At 40.2% G+C, this 17,688-nt stretch overlaps 1 protein-coding gene across 1 annotated transcript in view; it reads right to left on the reverse strand.

Moving 5' to 3' along the window:
- LOC102386334 (serine-rich coiled-coil domain-containing protein 1-like) overlaps window positions 1-17,688 on the reverse strand; it is a 361,000-nt gene that overhangs the window by 229,117 nt on the left and 114,195 nt on the right. The window contains exon 2 of the mRNA XM_025199483.1: window positions 3,212-3,289. Within this exon, the coding sequence (XP_025055268.1) occupies window positions 3,212-3,289 (78 nt within the window). The remainder of the gene's footprint in view (window positions 1-3,211; window positions 3,290-17,688) is intronic.

Genomic DNA, 17,688 nt, shown 5'->3' on the forward strand with positions numbered 1-17,688 from the left:
GTATAGAATTTGTTAACCTTCTGGCTACATTGCAAAGGCCTTCTTTCCATGGGAAAAGTGATTTCCACCACTACATTAACAGGACAGAGGAAATCATTGAATGGGGTTATTAATTATTTTCATTTGCTCATTTTTAGTAATTTTTATAAGCCCTAGACTGTGTATTATTATTATTTGTCCAAACATTTCTATGCTAATTGTTGTACAATGCACAGCCCTGGATACATGTTTTATTTGTTGAAATAAAACACATCAGTTACATAAAATAATGGAAAAAAATGGGTTCATTTCTGGCCCCCCTCACTGCACTATAATAAAATGAGCTCCAAGTGTTTCAAAATCTCCTTTCACATAATTTAGAGTTCCCAGACTGTGCTGTATGTCACAGCATTTACAATTTAATGGGAAATGCTGCAGGATTCCTTACACCTGGTAACTGGGCACTGAGTTAATACAGGATGTTATAAATCCCAGGGAAAGTAGCACTGGAAATTACTCCAGAAAATGTTACTGTCAACTTTCCTGTGATTAAAATCACATATTTTGTTCCAGTAACACCACCTTACATTGATATCACACACAACCCAAAAGAATCAGAATGACAACCCTGATTTTGCATTAGTGGAATTGGACAGAATAAGGTTAGGTTTATAATAAAATATATTCTATTTGTATGGTTTTTTAGGTTTTTTTAGTGGATTAGTTTGCATTTTTTTTTTTTAAGAGGGGACGGCATTTTTACCCCTCAAGACAAGCTATATGAAATCTAAGAATGCTTTCTGGTATAATCCCAAAACTGAATGTAAGCAGAGAATTACTTTAATCTAACACAAATATTAAAGTGCACACAGAAAGTCATAATCTATGTTAAAGATACTTGGTGTCTACTCTGTTGGACAGTTACATCTGTGTTCTCAGCATCACACAATAAATCATTTTTTTTTAAATGTACACTTCATGAACCAAGGATGAGTCAAGGAGATAGAAAAGATTATGATCATGTTAGCCAGGGTAATATTTGTCTGTCATCACAAGCAATATTGTAGATTGTCAGTATTTGGAAATTGTTGTAGCTTGTAAAACCACTCACTTATATTACTGCTGGAACAATATTGCTCTCTCTTGGAGTGAATTAGTAAGCAATAATAGAAACTGTTGCATATTGTATTACTTTTATTTGTACTTAATGGCACTGGCAGTAAGAAGTACTTGATTTTTTCTTATATTTGACCTTAAAATTTGCATGTGTTCCAAAGAAAAGAAGACACCTTTTCTTCAAAATAAAGTGATGTAAATGAAAATAAAAATAAATATACAGTTTATAATTTCAGTATCTTGTACCATTTTCTAAGATAACACACAAGGGGAAGGGGACATGTAAATCACTATTTCTGTCTGCATTTGCCTGTTTAGACACCATTTTGAGGCATCCGATCAAGAGATTCTTTTAAAAATAATCAGTGCACAACAGTGTATTAAGCACAGCCTCTCTCAAGTCAGTGGAGCTTTACTGATTTATGCCAGCTGAGAATTTAGCCTTGAGTGGCCAGTTTAACTATATACATCTAGATTTTCTCTTGCCAAGTAGTACTGTGCTCTGTGAGAAGTCTCATTGATTTCCCGAGTGTTGGGAAAATTGACCAGTACAGCAGTCTACTAGAGTCTCTGTTAACATGTTTTGTTTCAGCCTTGTAGGTTAGGTGCTTGGCCTTGATATAGTATCCGTAGCTCCAGCAGTGGGAGGGCACTTAAACACATCATGTTGCTCTGAGAATAAAAGTAAGTAGCAAGCAGAGCAGGGAGGAAGTATTAGGATGACCACTGGTGCATTTTAGAGGAGCAATGTAAGTGCCTCAAGTCAGAGACTGACACTGGCCCCTAGGACCCAAGAATAAGGTATGAAAAAATGAGAGTCACCTTGTTCCCAGCTATCAGCCGCCCCATGCTTAGCATTTTACACATGCCGCCAAAACCTAGCTGGCAAGTACTCCACATTCCTTTATCAAGAGAAAAGCAAGTGCATGCAAACAGAGAGCACAATTTTCTATTTCTGTTTCTATTTACATACTAATGTTTTATTCAGGGAGAAAAGATTACACTATAATGGCGCAGCAAATCTTATAACCAACAGATTATAACCACCATGGAACCTAACACACCTACCCTACCCACTGTGACTGATACACCCACTTTCAGAATTCCAGAAAGATCAATTGCATTCAAAGACTTCCAGTGAACCAGCAGTCCTCCCTCCTCACACCTGCCTTCCCCCCGAGCCTCCCAATTCTCTGAAGCCTCTGTTCTCCTAACTCCTTGGCACCTGTCATTTAATTCCACAACCAAAAACAATTATATCATTTGAACTGAGGGTGTCATGTAGTCACCATTCCATTTACACGGCCCAGGGGCTACTCAAAACTATCTACACCAGGAGCTGAAGTGTATGACTACACAGTCTCGCTTATTACGTGCTGTAAAGGAACTCTGACTCCGTGACATGATATGGGTGCTCATGTACAGCTTCAAGTACATTTAGAGATATTTTAGCTGAGCTTAGCTCCAGATCTGAAGCTGTAAACCTCATACTAAGGCCATTTCAGGTATCCTGTTTCTACCATAATGTTACTAATTTAATTTCTTTGGCACAACAATTCATTTATGGCGCCACTGCATTCTAAAATTACTTTTTTCCCACAAATGAGTTACCATTAATGCTGAATATCTGGTGTCACAAGTAAGTGATTTTCCGTGGATCTAGTGTAAAACAGTTTTATGGCAGGAGAATTTAATAGAGGCAGGTTAAACAAAATAGTGTACAAGTGTCTATGTTAGACTGAAACATAAACTAAACACAGATCTAGGGAATTATCAGAAAAATGGAACACATATCTGTATGTGCACTCACCATAAAACCTCATAAATACATAGAGCACATCACAAAACATTCTTTGTTTTTCAAGTAGGTTTTACATCTCTGACCTCTATTATCAGTGGGAAAAAAGAATTCTTTCACCAACCAAAAGGCATTTTAACAATGCCTTCAAAAGTGTGTGGCGTGATGTTACCTCCTCACTCACAAGAAAGAGATTCGCTGATATCTCAGCAATTTAATGAAAGGAAAGTGCTATTAAGGGCACCTAACTGTACACATAGGTAATATAAAAAGCCAAAAGTCACATCAAATATTTATTAAATAATGAATTAACTTTACCTTGAAGGGCAATGGCTCTTCAGTAAGTGGGCTAACAGGAAGTGAAGTTGTACTACTAGCAGGACTCATATCTGCACTCTGAAAGAAAAACACATCAGTGTTAACGTCTCCAATTAAATTTTGGATGTGGACATACTGTCCTGCATTTCAGCTCTTTTATATTGCTTCAATATTTTCACCCAGAAAATAAAAAAAGCCCCACTCTATCTGTTAAGACTAAGAGAAAACAAGCATGATATAAATCCTGATGACAACCTGAAAACTATACGGCATTGTTCAATAATTGGGTAACAAAGAGAACACTATATTTAATAGATAAGTTACTTTCTTTCTCTATATTTTGAATTAACACTCAATAAAATAATGAATCAGCTATTAAGACAAATAAATACATGTGTGTTTATTTAGAATAGAACAGCAGGGAAAAATTAAAAATGAACACGTAGTTTTGAACAGAACAAACCATGGTTGGCAATGGAAATTAAGGTACAATGTGCCTTAGATTTTAAAAAGTATCTGAACCAATATTATTTTTTAAAGGAATCCAAAGTATGAGCACAAGGATATGAAAGAAAAAAAAACAAAACTTGCAACGAAATGTAAGAAGGACCAGTAAAGAAAGTGTACAACAGAATGTTCCAGATATTGGTATAAGGTCCAACCTTAGTCAATATTGTTAGTTAACTGTTAGTATATTAATTACATTTACAGGTAGGACATTCTGGAAAAGCAGTAAAGTTTGAAAAATATATAGAGAAAACTTGTCTGAAAAGGTTACAACAATAAGAGAACAAAATTACAAATTGGGGTGGGGGAGAGGAATATAAGCAATATAAAATATGCCTGGAGAGAACTACTCAGAACACATAGCCACTCAGTGGAATTGAAATTATTGAAAGCTTATAAACCAAAAACTAGGGGAAATAATGAAATGGACAGCATAATAGGAATGTTAGCATTGGTAACCAAAATTGCATTTGCTTTGCATGTAATCTTACCGTGCTGCAAATGATTATTTATTTAACTTATGCAATATGCCCAGTCACATAATTGGTGGGCATCAGTTTCACTCCACTGACCTGACTCTCACTGTATAGGTGAACAGTACTATGTTGACAGATACAATAATCCGGGTAAACTGACATAGTGTAATAACAATAACAATTCCCTGAGCAAAGCAAAGAACCTCCCTTGATCAGTCTCTCATTCCTTAGAGGCCTGATTAAATAAATGTATATCACTGGCTGTATCATTGACAACATGCCCTGAAGTCATCAGAATTGGGCCCGTGTAGATCAAATTTAAAGGGAATTGAAAAATGAGCAGGTCTTTTAAAAGTCTCCTATTCTAAAACAGAAAAATACCAGCAACGATGGTAGGCTGTAGACCTGCTAGCCTAATCTGTGCCTGAAAATGAACTGTAAGCTAGCACAATCTTCTGAGCACAGGATGAGTACAAACTCTGAGAAACTGTGAAATAGGCTGCATCCACACAAGCAAGGGTGTGCATTTGCAGCAGCACAAATAGTGGCACAGATCTGTGTCGCTACTTTCTGCTTCAAAGCATGCCCTTGACTCTGTGCTTTGCATTGAGATACATTGTCCCACTGCTCCATGTGCTGTAGTGGGGGCTGGCTGAGGCACGGGGTGCCTTGGTGTGGGACTAGCCGGCAGGTAGCCCCCATGCTGAGGCATCCTGTGTCCCAGCCAGCTGAGGAGCAGCACACGTGCTGTGGAGCCCCCACCCTGAGGTACCATATTCTGGGGTGCAGTATGCCATGAGACGGGGGCTCTGCATGCCTCAGTGTGGGTACTCTGCTGTGGAGCTGCCCAGGGCTGCCTGCTCCCCCATCTTGAGACAAACTGTGACCCTTTGGCGTGCTTTGCGCTGCTTTTTTTTTCAGAGTTTTTCTTTCCTCCAAGGAAATCCTGGTAGCTAATTTTGCTCCGGCGCTGCAAATTACCAGTGCCAAACATGGCTTAATGTGCAATGTGTGAGGTTTGGGATGCTGCAAAAAGGTTTGTGGCACCACAAGCCGCACATGCCTGCATGCCTCAATCCGGCCATAGAGGCTGAGTAGCTTTATTGTGCATGACTTGAAATTCTTGTGTAGTTTTTTTAATTTATTTCTATGTAAGGTCACACAACCCCAAAAATGTCTAGTTGCCTTTTCACAGATTTCTCAGTAGCCTTTCCAACAATCTTTGCAATTTTGCCATGTAAAAATACTGTACCAATTTCTCTGGTGATATAAATTAATTAATTTAAATGGTGCTATACCAGTTAACAATAGTAGAAAATAGAGTCTCATGCAGATGCATGATTTCTTGAGCAGTTAAAAGGAATTGTTTTGAGATATTCTGTCAGTTTGCCCTCCTAAAGGGACAGACTAACCATTTCAGAAAACAAACACCCTCCTCATTCCCCGACCCCATGCAGACAAATCAGCCACAGGGATTTTTTTTCCCCTGAATCATATATTACAGCCTAAAGCTCCCCACACATATAAATAACCCCTGTAAGAAATTTGTCTGGTGAGGACATCTTATCTGACATGACCTGACCCAATTCTGTTCAAACAGAAATCAGCAATATGGATTGAACTTGATTTTATTTGTGAATTAACCAGAAAATACCTGACACTTGGATTCTATTCCTAGCTTTGCCACAGTTACTGGATGAATCTCTTACCATAATGTATAATCTCTTCTCATAATGTATGCACAGGAGACCAAATGAAGGTTACTTTTTGGTATTTTCTAAATTTTAAGCACCTGACTTTGCAATCCAAATGTTTTCATTGTGTGTACGTGTAACTATACATATGCATGTAATGGGTGGGGCTGGTGGTCTTGCCAATGAAAAGTCACTGTTTGTATATGCTCAGAAAAGACTTAGGAAGAGCACAGACCATCTGCAAACACTTCATTGCTCCCACATGACTATACTCTATATAACATCCCCACATAGAAACTTAACAAGGTTCAGAGCAAGACTTTCCTTCCAGCTCAACAAGTATACAATATATATACAACTTCTGTCTATCATTCTTTGTTGGAATTTCATCTTTTTTTACAAATGACCTGCCATGTATTGCATTTTGTAGAATGCAGTTTGTAGAATTTTGTATGATTCTTAAGATACAGTGTTACTAGCAGGATGCTGGATCAAGTGCAGAAATACACTGTCATTTGTAAAACACATGTAAGGTTCACTTAGGTTAGAAGTAACTCTTTGAATCATGTCGCAGTGAAGCTGATGAATGTACACGCTGCCTCATATACTACTCTCCAATCAGATCAGCTTTGCTGTCCAGTGCACCATACTTTTACTGTACCATTTTGATATTTACTGTGCTTCAGACTATTGCCTCCAACACTCTGAGGGTCAACATATTTCAGTTTGAAGTAATCCAGAATCTTATTTACAAAATAGAGAAAAAGGGCTTTGTAAAACACAGTCAAGCCTGATAAAATATACTCACTGTTTTAAAAGCAATATACAAGAACAATAAATGAACACTGTTAATACTGCATTCCTTTAAATATATCAGTCATTTTCCAGCCTTAGAGATTCTGTTCTATAAATGAAAAGACATTCACCTCATCTCATAAACTGGTATTGTTCTAGCTATAGAATGCTGCCTTTAATCTGATCTTTTGTAAGAAGAGGGTGATGTACAAACCTGAGTTAACTGTACCATAAAATATGGGCAATAACTTGTATACCATCCACTGACAGGAGCCAATTTAATTTGTTACAACTGCTTCTCAACAAGGGTAAACAGTGCAATGATAGTTGGCAGACACTGACTGCTCTTGAGATCAGTATCACAATTTATTGATCCAAGAAGTTAATACTGCCAGAGAAAATCTTCAGTGGATATTAGAGCCAGAGAACAAATAAATCTTTATAATAACTAAAGAAAGGAAAAGCCACTCTGTGTATTTTATAGCTTTTTTTCTATGGGGCAGTAGAGAAGGGTTGAACTTATTTAAAGGACAGTAGTTTTATCTCTATTATAGGTTGTCATCTAGTACCATTCTTAGTATTTATCTAGAAAATAAATACTAAGAAATTACATACAAGTGGGCGTGTCTACATATGCCCCCCGCCTCCCACGGCACAGTTGTTACTGTGCCATCATTTAGTACTAAATGACAGCACAGTAACAGCTATCACTGAGCCTGGCGGAACATGATTATTTTTAACAGCAACATTGCTGTAGCAATGTGCTATAGCGTGGTAGCTTGTTGCTACAGCAACGTAGTCTTGGTGTTATGGTTTGTGCCTGCCGATGCTATGTCACTGTAGTGAAGAGCTATATCGCCATAGTGTATCACTACAGTGACATAGCATCACATGTAGATGCGCCCAGTGTTTGGCACCCTCAATAATGTGTGATATTTTGATACTACTTGATATAGTTAAAGCAGAGCAAATTAATTCATTAACTATAGTGGGCTGCATCATTGCAGAATACAGCACTTAAGTGCTATTATACTCTAATTCTATGAATGAAGAAAAAGATTAAGGATTTGTCGCATGCCAGTGGCACAGTCAGTACTGAAACTGTGGACCTCTTGAATCCTAACACCGTTTTGGTTCTATGAACTCAGTTTTATCAAAAATATATAACTTTACAACCAACTATGACTTAACAATTAAAAACAAAGCTCTAGAGAGAAACTTAATTGATTCTTACACTCACTATAAGTAAAATCATTCCATAAGAGTGAAAGCCAAAGAAATCACACACACACATACACAAATCTCTTGATATCTAAAGCTAAACCTTGATGTCATCCTATAACTGGATATTCAAAGTGCAGAAACAATATTAAACCATATTAAAGTACCTAGTCAGAAAATAGTCTGAGCAAAATTGATCATCAATTTTATGGACTCCATTCTGGAAAAGCTAATTATAAGTGGATCATTCAATACGGTAAAATATAGCAAATTCCCTGTTTCTTTATTTAGGAGGTATTCAGGATAAACTCTCAGGCTAGGTACAGATATTCAAAAAACCTGAAGAAGAATAGATCTAAGTTATGCAGTTTTCTGTACATGGCATTGTTTAGATTGGTAGCAAACAGAATACACATTCGCCTTTGGTGGAGGGGAGGTGGTGGGGAGCAATCTTAGACTGGGTTCTGCCATTTTTAAACCAGTCTTTGTGTGCCGAACTTCTGTTCCGTTATTGGTATAGGCCAGTTTTTTGTGCCAAACTTCTGTTCTGTCCCAGTATAGACCAGTTTCCAATCATTTATACTGGTAAAAGTGTAATGTCTGTATACCTGGACCCACTAACTTCAATGAGATTTTTACTCAAGTAAGAGCCTTGTTACACGTTGCACTTTGAGCTGCTCAATGTTGATCAGTGTTAGTGCTAGCTCAAGTTTGGGGCAGTTACACATTAAAACTAAAAACCCTTCTCTGACCATCTCCCACCTGCACAACTGTGACTTGTAGCTACAGGATTGGCAAGAAGGGGCCTGACTAGGAGCTACAGCTGGGAGTTGCCACTACAGGGCTGGTGAGTCAGGACAGGCTTCTATTTCTACTCTAGGTGGGGATGTGAGAGCTATGGACTGGGGGGATGGGAACATGAAGGCGGGAGGGGGAGACTTAAAGGGGAATGGGGGTGGCTAATAAAATGGGAGGTGGAAAGGAAATGGGGGTAGGGCAAAGGTGTTGAAGTGAAGGAGGCCAGCCACTGAAGGATAAAATCAAAAGCAAAATAAATAAAGAGGAAGGAAATTAAAAAAGATCTCATATTTTACGGAATTGTGATTTGGGATTGGGGCACAGGGTGTACAGGTCATACTTCCTGGAGTGGCTGGGAGGTAAGAGTGGTGAGAGAAGGCACTTCTGGGGGAGTTACTGCACCTGACCTGGGAAGCAAGCCCTAGCTTGTGAGGACCTGATCGGATCCCCTACCATGCTCTGCTCCCCACCTCCTCTAGACCCCACTCCTGTGACCTAGATATCTGATATGTATTTTGCAGGTTGTTTGCATGGTGTTGCACTCCTGCGAGTGGGAGGGGGAGTTGGCTTGGTGCCAGAGCCACCGCCTGTGCAGTACAGTTCGGAGGGGTGGAAAGTTTGTCCATGTGGAATAAAAGGTTGGGGGAGCAAACACTGCATCCTGGGATGCTGGAGGAATGAAAATGGGGTGACTTATCTGTAGGGAGTGGAACATGAGCTGGGTAATATGGCATTAATGGAACATGAGCTGGGCATTAATTGAACATGAGCTGGGTAATATGGATGAGAGATAAATATACTCTGGTATGGCATAACTTTAAACAACCTAAAGTGTGCTTAAAACTAGTTTCAGATGTTAATGTATGGTCAATTCAGGGGTTAAGAACTCCAGGAGCCACATAAAATCAATGTGTAACAAGGCCCTAAGGAAATCAGTAAAAAAAAAAAAAAATGTAGCTACAAGTTCATTTCAAGAATATTAATTTGCCTTCCTTCCAAATATTGCTGGGACTGTATATGTTAGTGGCCTGAATGATAAAATATTACACCCACTGTGCTTCTCTTTGACCCTCTCATTACAGTCTGATTTTTCTGCTGATGGTGAGGTATTTGTTTCAAAGCACATATTTAAATTTACAAGCCTCAGTCTTCAATGTGAATTTTCTCCTAATCGCTACATTTTTCTTTATGGGTATGTCCAGGTTCACCTTAGTCTTGATAGAGGTGATCAGCTAGCTACATATCTACAGCCATATCATGATCTATATAATAAACATTCCTCAACCTATCTGAGGGATTTAATGAGGTGTATATGTTCAGTTTGCTTTCCCCCAGATACAGTTGAAACCACCTTCCTTCAAAACATGGCAAGTAGAGATGATGCTCCTCCCCCATACTACTCCATACCTGGTTAGAACATTTATCTATGATGTGAGTGACCCAGGTTTGATTCCTTCATCTTTTTGAAGGGATTCAAACCCATATCTCCCAACTTCTAAGAGACTATCCCAATCACCACATTATTGAATATTCTAGAATGAACGCACATACAATCCTTCCTCTTGAAGTTGAGTTTCACTATCTGAATACTTAAAAATTTACTGGGCCAGAAGAGACTGTTAGGGTTAGCACAATTCTCTCTCTCAGGAACAACACTAAGGAGTTCTGGCTTCCAGGGACTGTTTATGTATTTTGCATTAAACAGACCTTGGATAAGGTACATAAAGAGGGGATAGGGGTATCTTTTATCTAAAGAATATATTTATATATTTGTTTTTGTAAATACAATTGCATGTATATACATATACATATTCTAACCCTAGCTCAGGTGTGTGTGTGTGTGTGTGTGCGCGCGCACGCGCGTGCACATGTGTGTGTGTATTTATATATACAGGGCCAACGCAACCTTGCTTCATTCCACTGGTGACTGGGAATGGTTCAGATGACTCATCATCATCCACAATGAGAGCGAGCATGCCCTCATGGAATTGCCAAACTACTGTGATGACTTTCTCCAGGCAACCAAATGTTGCCTTGATCTTAGAAAGCTCCTCCCAAGTGACTGTACCAAGTGCTTTTGTCAAGCCAATGAATGTCACATACAGGATGGAGTTCTGTTCCTGGTATTTCTCCTTAAGTTGACCAGCTGCAAACACCATGTCTAGCTCCACGTCCTTTCCTAAAGTGACACTGACTCTTAGACAGAAGCCCTTGTTCAATGTGTTGTACAAGGCAATTCACCAGAATTCTGGCAAGGATTTTGCCAGCTATTGACAGCCCCAATTCTCTTTAGTATGATATTATTTTCCATGTTTACAGATGCCTTTTGTGACTGTGAAACTAGGATTGACATCAGATACTGGACTGATGGCAAACTCTTCAATTTACAGGCAAAGACAAAGTTAGAGGAAGTGACTATTCATGATCTTGTTTGCTGGTGACTGCTCCCTGCATGACAAATCTGAATCTAACATGCAGTAGAATATGGACCATTCCTCTTCAGCTTGTGATAACTTTGGTCTCACAATCAGCACTAGGAAGACCAAAGTAATGCATCAACCTACACCAGGAAAGCCTTACACAGAGCCTACCATCACAGTGAATGGCCAAACGCTCTAGGCAGTGGACAAGTTCACTTATCTCAGCAGTACATTGTCACATGTAGTTCTTATCAATGATGAAACCAATGCCAGAATTGCCAAAGCAAGCATAGCCTTTGGCAGATTATGTGCAAATGTGTGAGAACACAGAGGCATCAGTCAACAAACAAAACCTAAAGTCTACAAAGCCAGTGTTTTGCCAATCCTGATGTATTCATGAGAAACTTGGATGGTGTATAGAAGCCATGCTATGAAGGTGAACCACTTTCACATGGGCAATCTGAGGAAACTGATGAGGATAAGATGGCAAGAAAAGGTCTCAGACACTGAGGTTCTCATACAGGTTGGTATTTCAAGCATCCATACTCAGTTGATGAAATCACAGATGAGAAGGGCAGGCTATGTCACAAGGATGTCAGATGACCGACTGCCAAAGATCTTCTATGGCAAGCTAAAGGAGCAAAACCACTTTTAGGGAGGCCAGAAGAAACATTTCAAGGACCCCCTCAAGTCATCCTTGAAACATTTCAACATTGACCCAAAGTCTTGGGAAGATCTCGCTCATGATCGTTCCACCTGGTGAAGCTTCATTCATACTGAAGCTACAGTCTCTGAGAAGGCAAGAACTGCTGAAGCAGAGCAGAAGTGCAAATACTGTAAATCTCACAACAACAGCATGTCTGCTATTGATCAAGCAACCCAAAGCAGCATCTCTTGCTCAGTGTGCCACAGACAGTTCAAAGCACAAATTGGCCTGATCAGCCACTCACAGGCTCACAGAAACCAAACCAACCAGTTATGCCATGGTCATCTTTGAATTGTAAGGATCAACAATATGTGTAGGTATTTCTCTCTCTCTCTCTCTCTCTAAACTCTGAGAAATGATTTGGCCAATAATGCTGAGGTTAATACCTCTTCTCTCCTGAAGAGTACCATGGGGCCAATGAGTCAGAAAAGTGATTTTACATTTTGTAGGAAAGATGATTGTGGCCACTTATTTTCTTGCTCAATAAAATATATACAAACATACACCCATATTAATATTAAATGCCAGACCAGATGTGGTGAAACCAGAAAGTCAGTTCTGCAGGGGGGGAATTTTAGGAAAGGGTTTTTGTTTTGGCCACATATGCACCTAAAGTTCTCAACTAGAAAAGTTCTCAGTAATTCCATTATCCTAATCTACCATTATAGTGAGACAGAATGGATTCAATCCCTTCTTTTGGGGGCTGGGCCAAATTCAAGGATTTACTACTCATACCTACTCAAAGCAGTGAAAATTCAACCAGACAAGCATTCAAAAGAACATGTCAGTTAAGCCAAATAAAGCTATATTTCAGTTACCCAGCATCTGTTTGGCTAGTAGCATCTGTTTCAGAATATTCAAGAGTTCAGCTAGATCTTCACCTCAGTGATAGGAACATACACACTGGGCATATCTCCACATGAAATTAATTTGGCACAATAAACTCTGGTGCAGTTCACACCAGAGTTTCTTGCTCTCAGGTGCAGAGTTCACAAATGCACCCATGACTACAGCAATTGAGTCAGGGCGGCACAGTTCCAGCTGCCAGGGGGTCCTGGGGCCCAGCCTGTTGTCCTGGGGCTGCGCCAACCAAGCTCAATGTGTTGTGGAGGGACTGGCTGAGGCACAAAGGTGCTACCATGTGGGGATAGACATCAGTCAGCCCCGCATTGTAGCACCTGCATGCCCCGGCCAGCCCCAGTGAGCATCTCCAATGTGTTGCAGCGGAGTAAATAATAGGGATGTGCAAAACTTCAGGTGCTGATTCAATTCGAAGGACATTCGGCCCAATTTGGAGGCCAAATCTCCTAATCTGAATCGAATCGGAAAACCAATAAAAGGTCTGAATCGATTCAAAGCTCTCCAAATCAATTTGGAAAAGATTTAGAGAGCTTTGGAGATTCGGGAAGTCCCCACTTGCAGCTGCAGGGAGCTGGAACTGGACTCCGTGTCAGTAAGAAGGGGGTGGGGAGGAGCCAGAGGAGGGGGGAGGAGACCATGGGTTGACCCCTGCCGGGCCCCATCCCTTGCCTGCTCCCCCAGCCTTCCTGAGTGCCCCCTGATCCCCAACTGCTCTCCCAGCCACATCAATGGCTGCCCCACCCAGCCCCCGCAGGGCAGGGGGAGGCAGTGGGGATTGCCCCCCCGCCCCTACTACACACACACACACACCTGGAGGGAGCTGGTGGGTGCGGGGCTTTTTTTTTTTTTAAGAGCCATGATGCTGGGGCCGGGCAGAGCAGCCATTGATAGTGCTAGGAGAGTGGGTGGGGGATGGGGCCTGTTTGATTTGGAGATTGGGCCAATTCGGCAGCAGCTGAATCTTCAAATCAAATTTAGCTGAATTGATTCAGGACAGTAATTTGAACCACCAAATCGAATCACTGTCCCCTGAACTGGCCAAATCCAAACCTGAAGTGAATGCTAGCCGCTTCACACAGGCCTAGAAATAACTCTACCACAGGATATTACTTATGTTAGGCAGTACTATCCTACAGCAGAGTTAATTAGTTTACTCCGGCCTAATAAAACCTCATGTATAGATGCTTATGCTTTACTGCAGAGCTAATTAGTCAGCTCCACAGTAAATATCTTGTGTAGATATTTATATCTATCCACTAATATCCTGCCCTGGCAAATTTTAATTTTTGTTTTGCCAAGCAGAGGCAGAGAAATATAACATTTTCTTCACTTGTTCTTTTTGTTTCCTGCTCAGATTTTCATTTTTCTTCTTTCCAGTTTGTCTTCATTCTCCCAGCTTTCCCTTTAGGGATTTTTTTCTAAATATTTTAAAATAAAAAGTTTGCCTGGCCCATTTACTGCCTGGAGGCTACTTGAAGAGTCTAGTTGAGCTTTCATTAATTTTTATAGCAAAATTTCATTGGTTTTCAAGTAGCAATCAGCAGTCAGCTTTTGGTGTGGTAGTTACACTCTATGTATCCTACTCACTTCTACATGCACAAGCAGAATATAACTCTGAGATATAATTTGGCTAGTAAAACTGAGATCAATGCCTCTTCTCTGCTAAAGGGGGCTGTGGGGACTTTCATGAACTTTACATCTTGTATGGAAGACACTCGTGGCTACTTCTTTTCTTTCTGAAGAAAATAATCACTTATGACTACTGACCATTGTTTTGTTTTTACAATTTGCAAGTATCTTGCTGTCCACAGGGTGGACAAATGATTGAGTTTCTCATGCATAACTAAGTGATGCTCCCTCTCACAATGGTTCTATTGTTGCTTGGATCCTTCACTGAGTATGATATCCATCCCTGACACTTTTTGATTGCACAATCTCCCTTATGATTTCATAGAACTTCCTTTTCTCTTCCAGCAGTCTAGTGTAAGGACCAGCTACTCTTCTAGGATATACACAATAGTCTGAATCTTTTACAAACTGTTTCAGAAGGGATTTTTCCTGACTTCAGCTTTAAAAGTAATGGTTTTTATCTTGAAATGTGGTCTGTTCTTTGGCAATTTTGAAATTGGGGGGGGGGGGAAGTTCCCCCCTCCCCCCCCCCCCCCCCCTGTAGGATTTTGAAATGGGGGGGGGGGGGAAGTTCCCCCCTCCCCCCCACTCCCCACATGTAAGATTAAAAGATGTTTTCTGACTCTGATGTTAAGGAACAACATTCCTGTCAAAGACATTATCATCAACCTCTTCCCCACTGCAAAACAAGTTTAAGCATTTACAGCAAATACATTAATTCAGTTGCTACAAAAACTGTCTTTATTTGCCTCATAATTGCTGCACATACTCAGACAGCAGACAGTGGACATGGTATTATACCTGCTAAGACAATCAAGCATCCAAACCATACCTGAGCTCACCATCGTCCCCCACCCCCGCACCGATTTCTGCTACACACTCCTCACCCCCGCACCAATTTCTGATATGAAGACCAAAAAGAGAAAGGATCAGTTATCAGAACTAAAAGTAAATACATTAAAAACCCATTAAACAGTCCATGTCTGTAACCTAACATTACAATGATATCAGAGAAGATAAAAATATATAGAGATTACAAATGAATGGTTGTTAAACCAAGGGTCATGACCCCAAGTAGGACTGCAGCATCTATAGGCAAGCTTGCAAGCCCCACAGGGATCCAAATGAAAGAGTTGGACTCCTGTTCAACAAGGGGCATAAGCCACTGGAAAAAGGAGTTGCAAACCCAGAAACAGGGTTAAAACAACCAGAGTCCAGAAAGAATGGGAATTGATACTATAAATCTTTCTGCTTCTGGACATAAGGAAATAAATATCTTTCTCGGGGTAGAGGTTGTTCCAACAGACTGTTCCATAAATTGTTTGAAGCACCTGAAACTATGAACTGTTGATCTCAATGTACCTAATAGTTGACTCAGTATGGTAGCTCCTGTGACCCATTCTAACAATGTCCAATTCTTGAAGCATGCAGTTTCTTTCACTGTAGCTCCAAGAGAAGTCTCTAAGTACCCAATAGTCTTTCACTGTCTCTTTAATGTCTTATTAACTTTTGCAGAGGAAATGGAAACAATTCTTTTAAAGGGCACTGCATCATGTTCAGAACAAAATCAATTCACTCTGCTCCTGTTCACTTTTTTCTTTCATTTATGTATTTGCTAAATTAGGTAGGTCACCCCCAACTAGTCACTGCATGCACTATTATAAACAATACACTCCTTCATCCGATGTCTAGAGTTCACTTGTGATTATGGATTTGGCGTTTCCTCCTATTGTGCCCTCGGCCATGCTTTCTTTACATGTCAATGAAGGTTACCAGTTCTATTGCAGATGTAAAACCCATTTTCAGATGTGAATTTAAATCACAACACATTTGACCTAGTCTTCATTAATAATCCACTGCTTTGATTGTCTAGTTTTTATTTTTATTATATTCTGTCCTTCTGCTGTCCTGTAGGCATCAACACCATTGTAGCTAGACTTTCTTACAAGAAAGAGGTTTCAATGTAAGGTTATGTTTATTTTTCAACAGCTCTCAGAAAAGATTTAATTTCTTTGGATTACAATGTATTTCAATGAAGCTTTAACAAGCCATTTTACACTTCTTAAATGTTGTGACTGCAATTATTCTCACTACTTCATCATCTTTCAAAACAGCTTTCACAGTTTCAATATGGAACCACTTCTGACAGGTCATTTTAACTTATTTAGATGCACAGGCTCCTTTCCAAAGACTCTTTTCAATTCCTGAACAAAATCTCAATGAAGGAAAGCTTGTTAGGCATCTGTATATACTGTTTTATCTACTAAGATTAAGGAATAAAGTCTTTCTTAATATAAGAAAAAAAAAACATTTGAACATCATTTTACAGTACCATTAAAGCTTCATAGGTTACAGGTTCTTCTACAAACATAATGATGTATGAATACAAGATAAAAAATCAGCTAATAACTCCTTCAATGTCATTTGTTACATGCTACTTTTAGTGGTGAAGTACTTTAAGTATTTCACTGAGTTCAATTCATTTGTTTATTATGAGGCAATATTTCAGCTCCCACTTTCACTGCCTTCCTACCAAAGGCATTTATCACTCTTGGAATAAATATAATGCGCTTAGCAAAGATTGCTGTAGTCAAGACACATTTTTCAAGATAACTACACTGGGGAGGGAGGTAGAGGGAGGAGAATAAAGCCCACCTGTAAGCTTTACCGTCATATTGTGCATGTATCTAAACAGAGGGTCTTTAACTCCATGACAACAAACTAATTCTGTAATTTAATGTAGTATCCACCTTTCACATCCTCTCTCTGTCCATTGGCTTGGTTTTAACCTTGGAGTTTCCCAAGTCCTCCATGCTCCTTTCCTCCATCCTAAATTCTCCCTTTTTCTGACAGGTTTACAAACCCAAACCCCATATCAGCCCCTAATCTGTAGGGCTGCGTGAAGCTTCGGGTGGTGATTTGATTTGAAGGAGATTCAGCCCGATCCAGATCTCTGAATCCAAATCGAATCAGGGGACCAATTTAAAGGTCCAAATTAATTCAAAGCTCTCTGAATCTTCAGAAAAGATTCGGACAGCCTCAGTGATTTGGGAGGTACCTGGTAGCTGCAGCAGGGAGCTGCAGCTGACTCCAAGCTGGTAAGTACTAGGGGCAGGGGAGGGGGGCTGAGGGAGGGGCCCATGGGGACCCTGCCAGCCCCCCTGACCTCCCTGCTCCCCCAAACCCCGTCCACATGCCCAGCCCTCCCCCATGACTGTCCCACCCACCCCAGCTCGGTACTTAAAAAAAAAAGCCCCAGTGCTCACCGGGGGCTACTGGGCAGGGGGGGTAATCCCCGCTGCCCCCCACTGCCCCACGTAGCATGGGGGGGTCTGTCACGAGCCCTCCCACTCCCCCCCACTCCCCCAGC

This window comes from Alligator sinensis, unplaced genomic scaffold (genome assembly GCF_000455745.1).
Source record: "Alligator sinensis unplaced genomic scaffold, ASM45574v1 scaffold194_1, whole genome shotgun sequence".
Lineage (NCBI taxonomy): Eukaryota > Metazoa > Chordata > Crocodylia > Alligatoridae > Alligator > Alligator sinensis.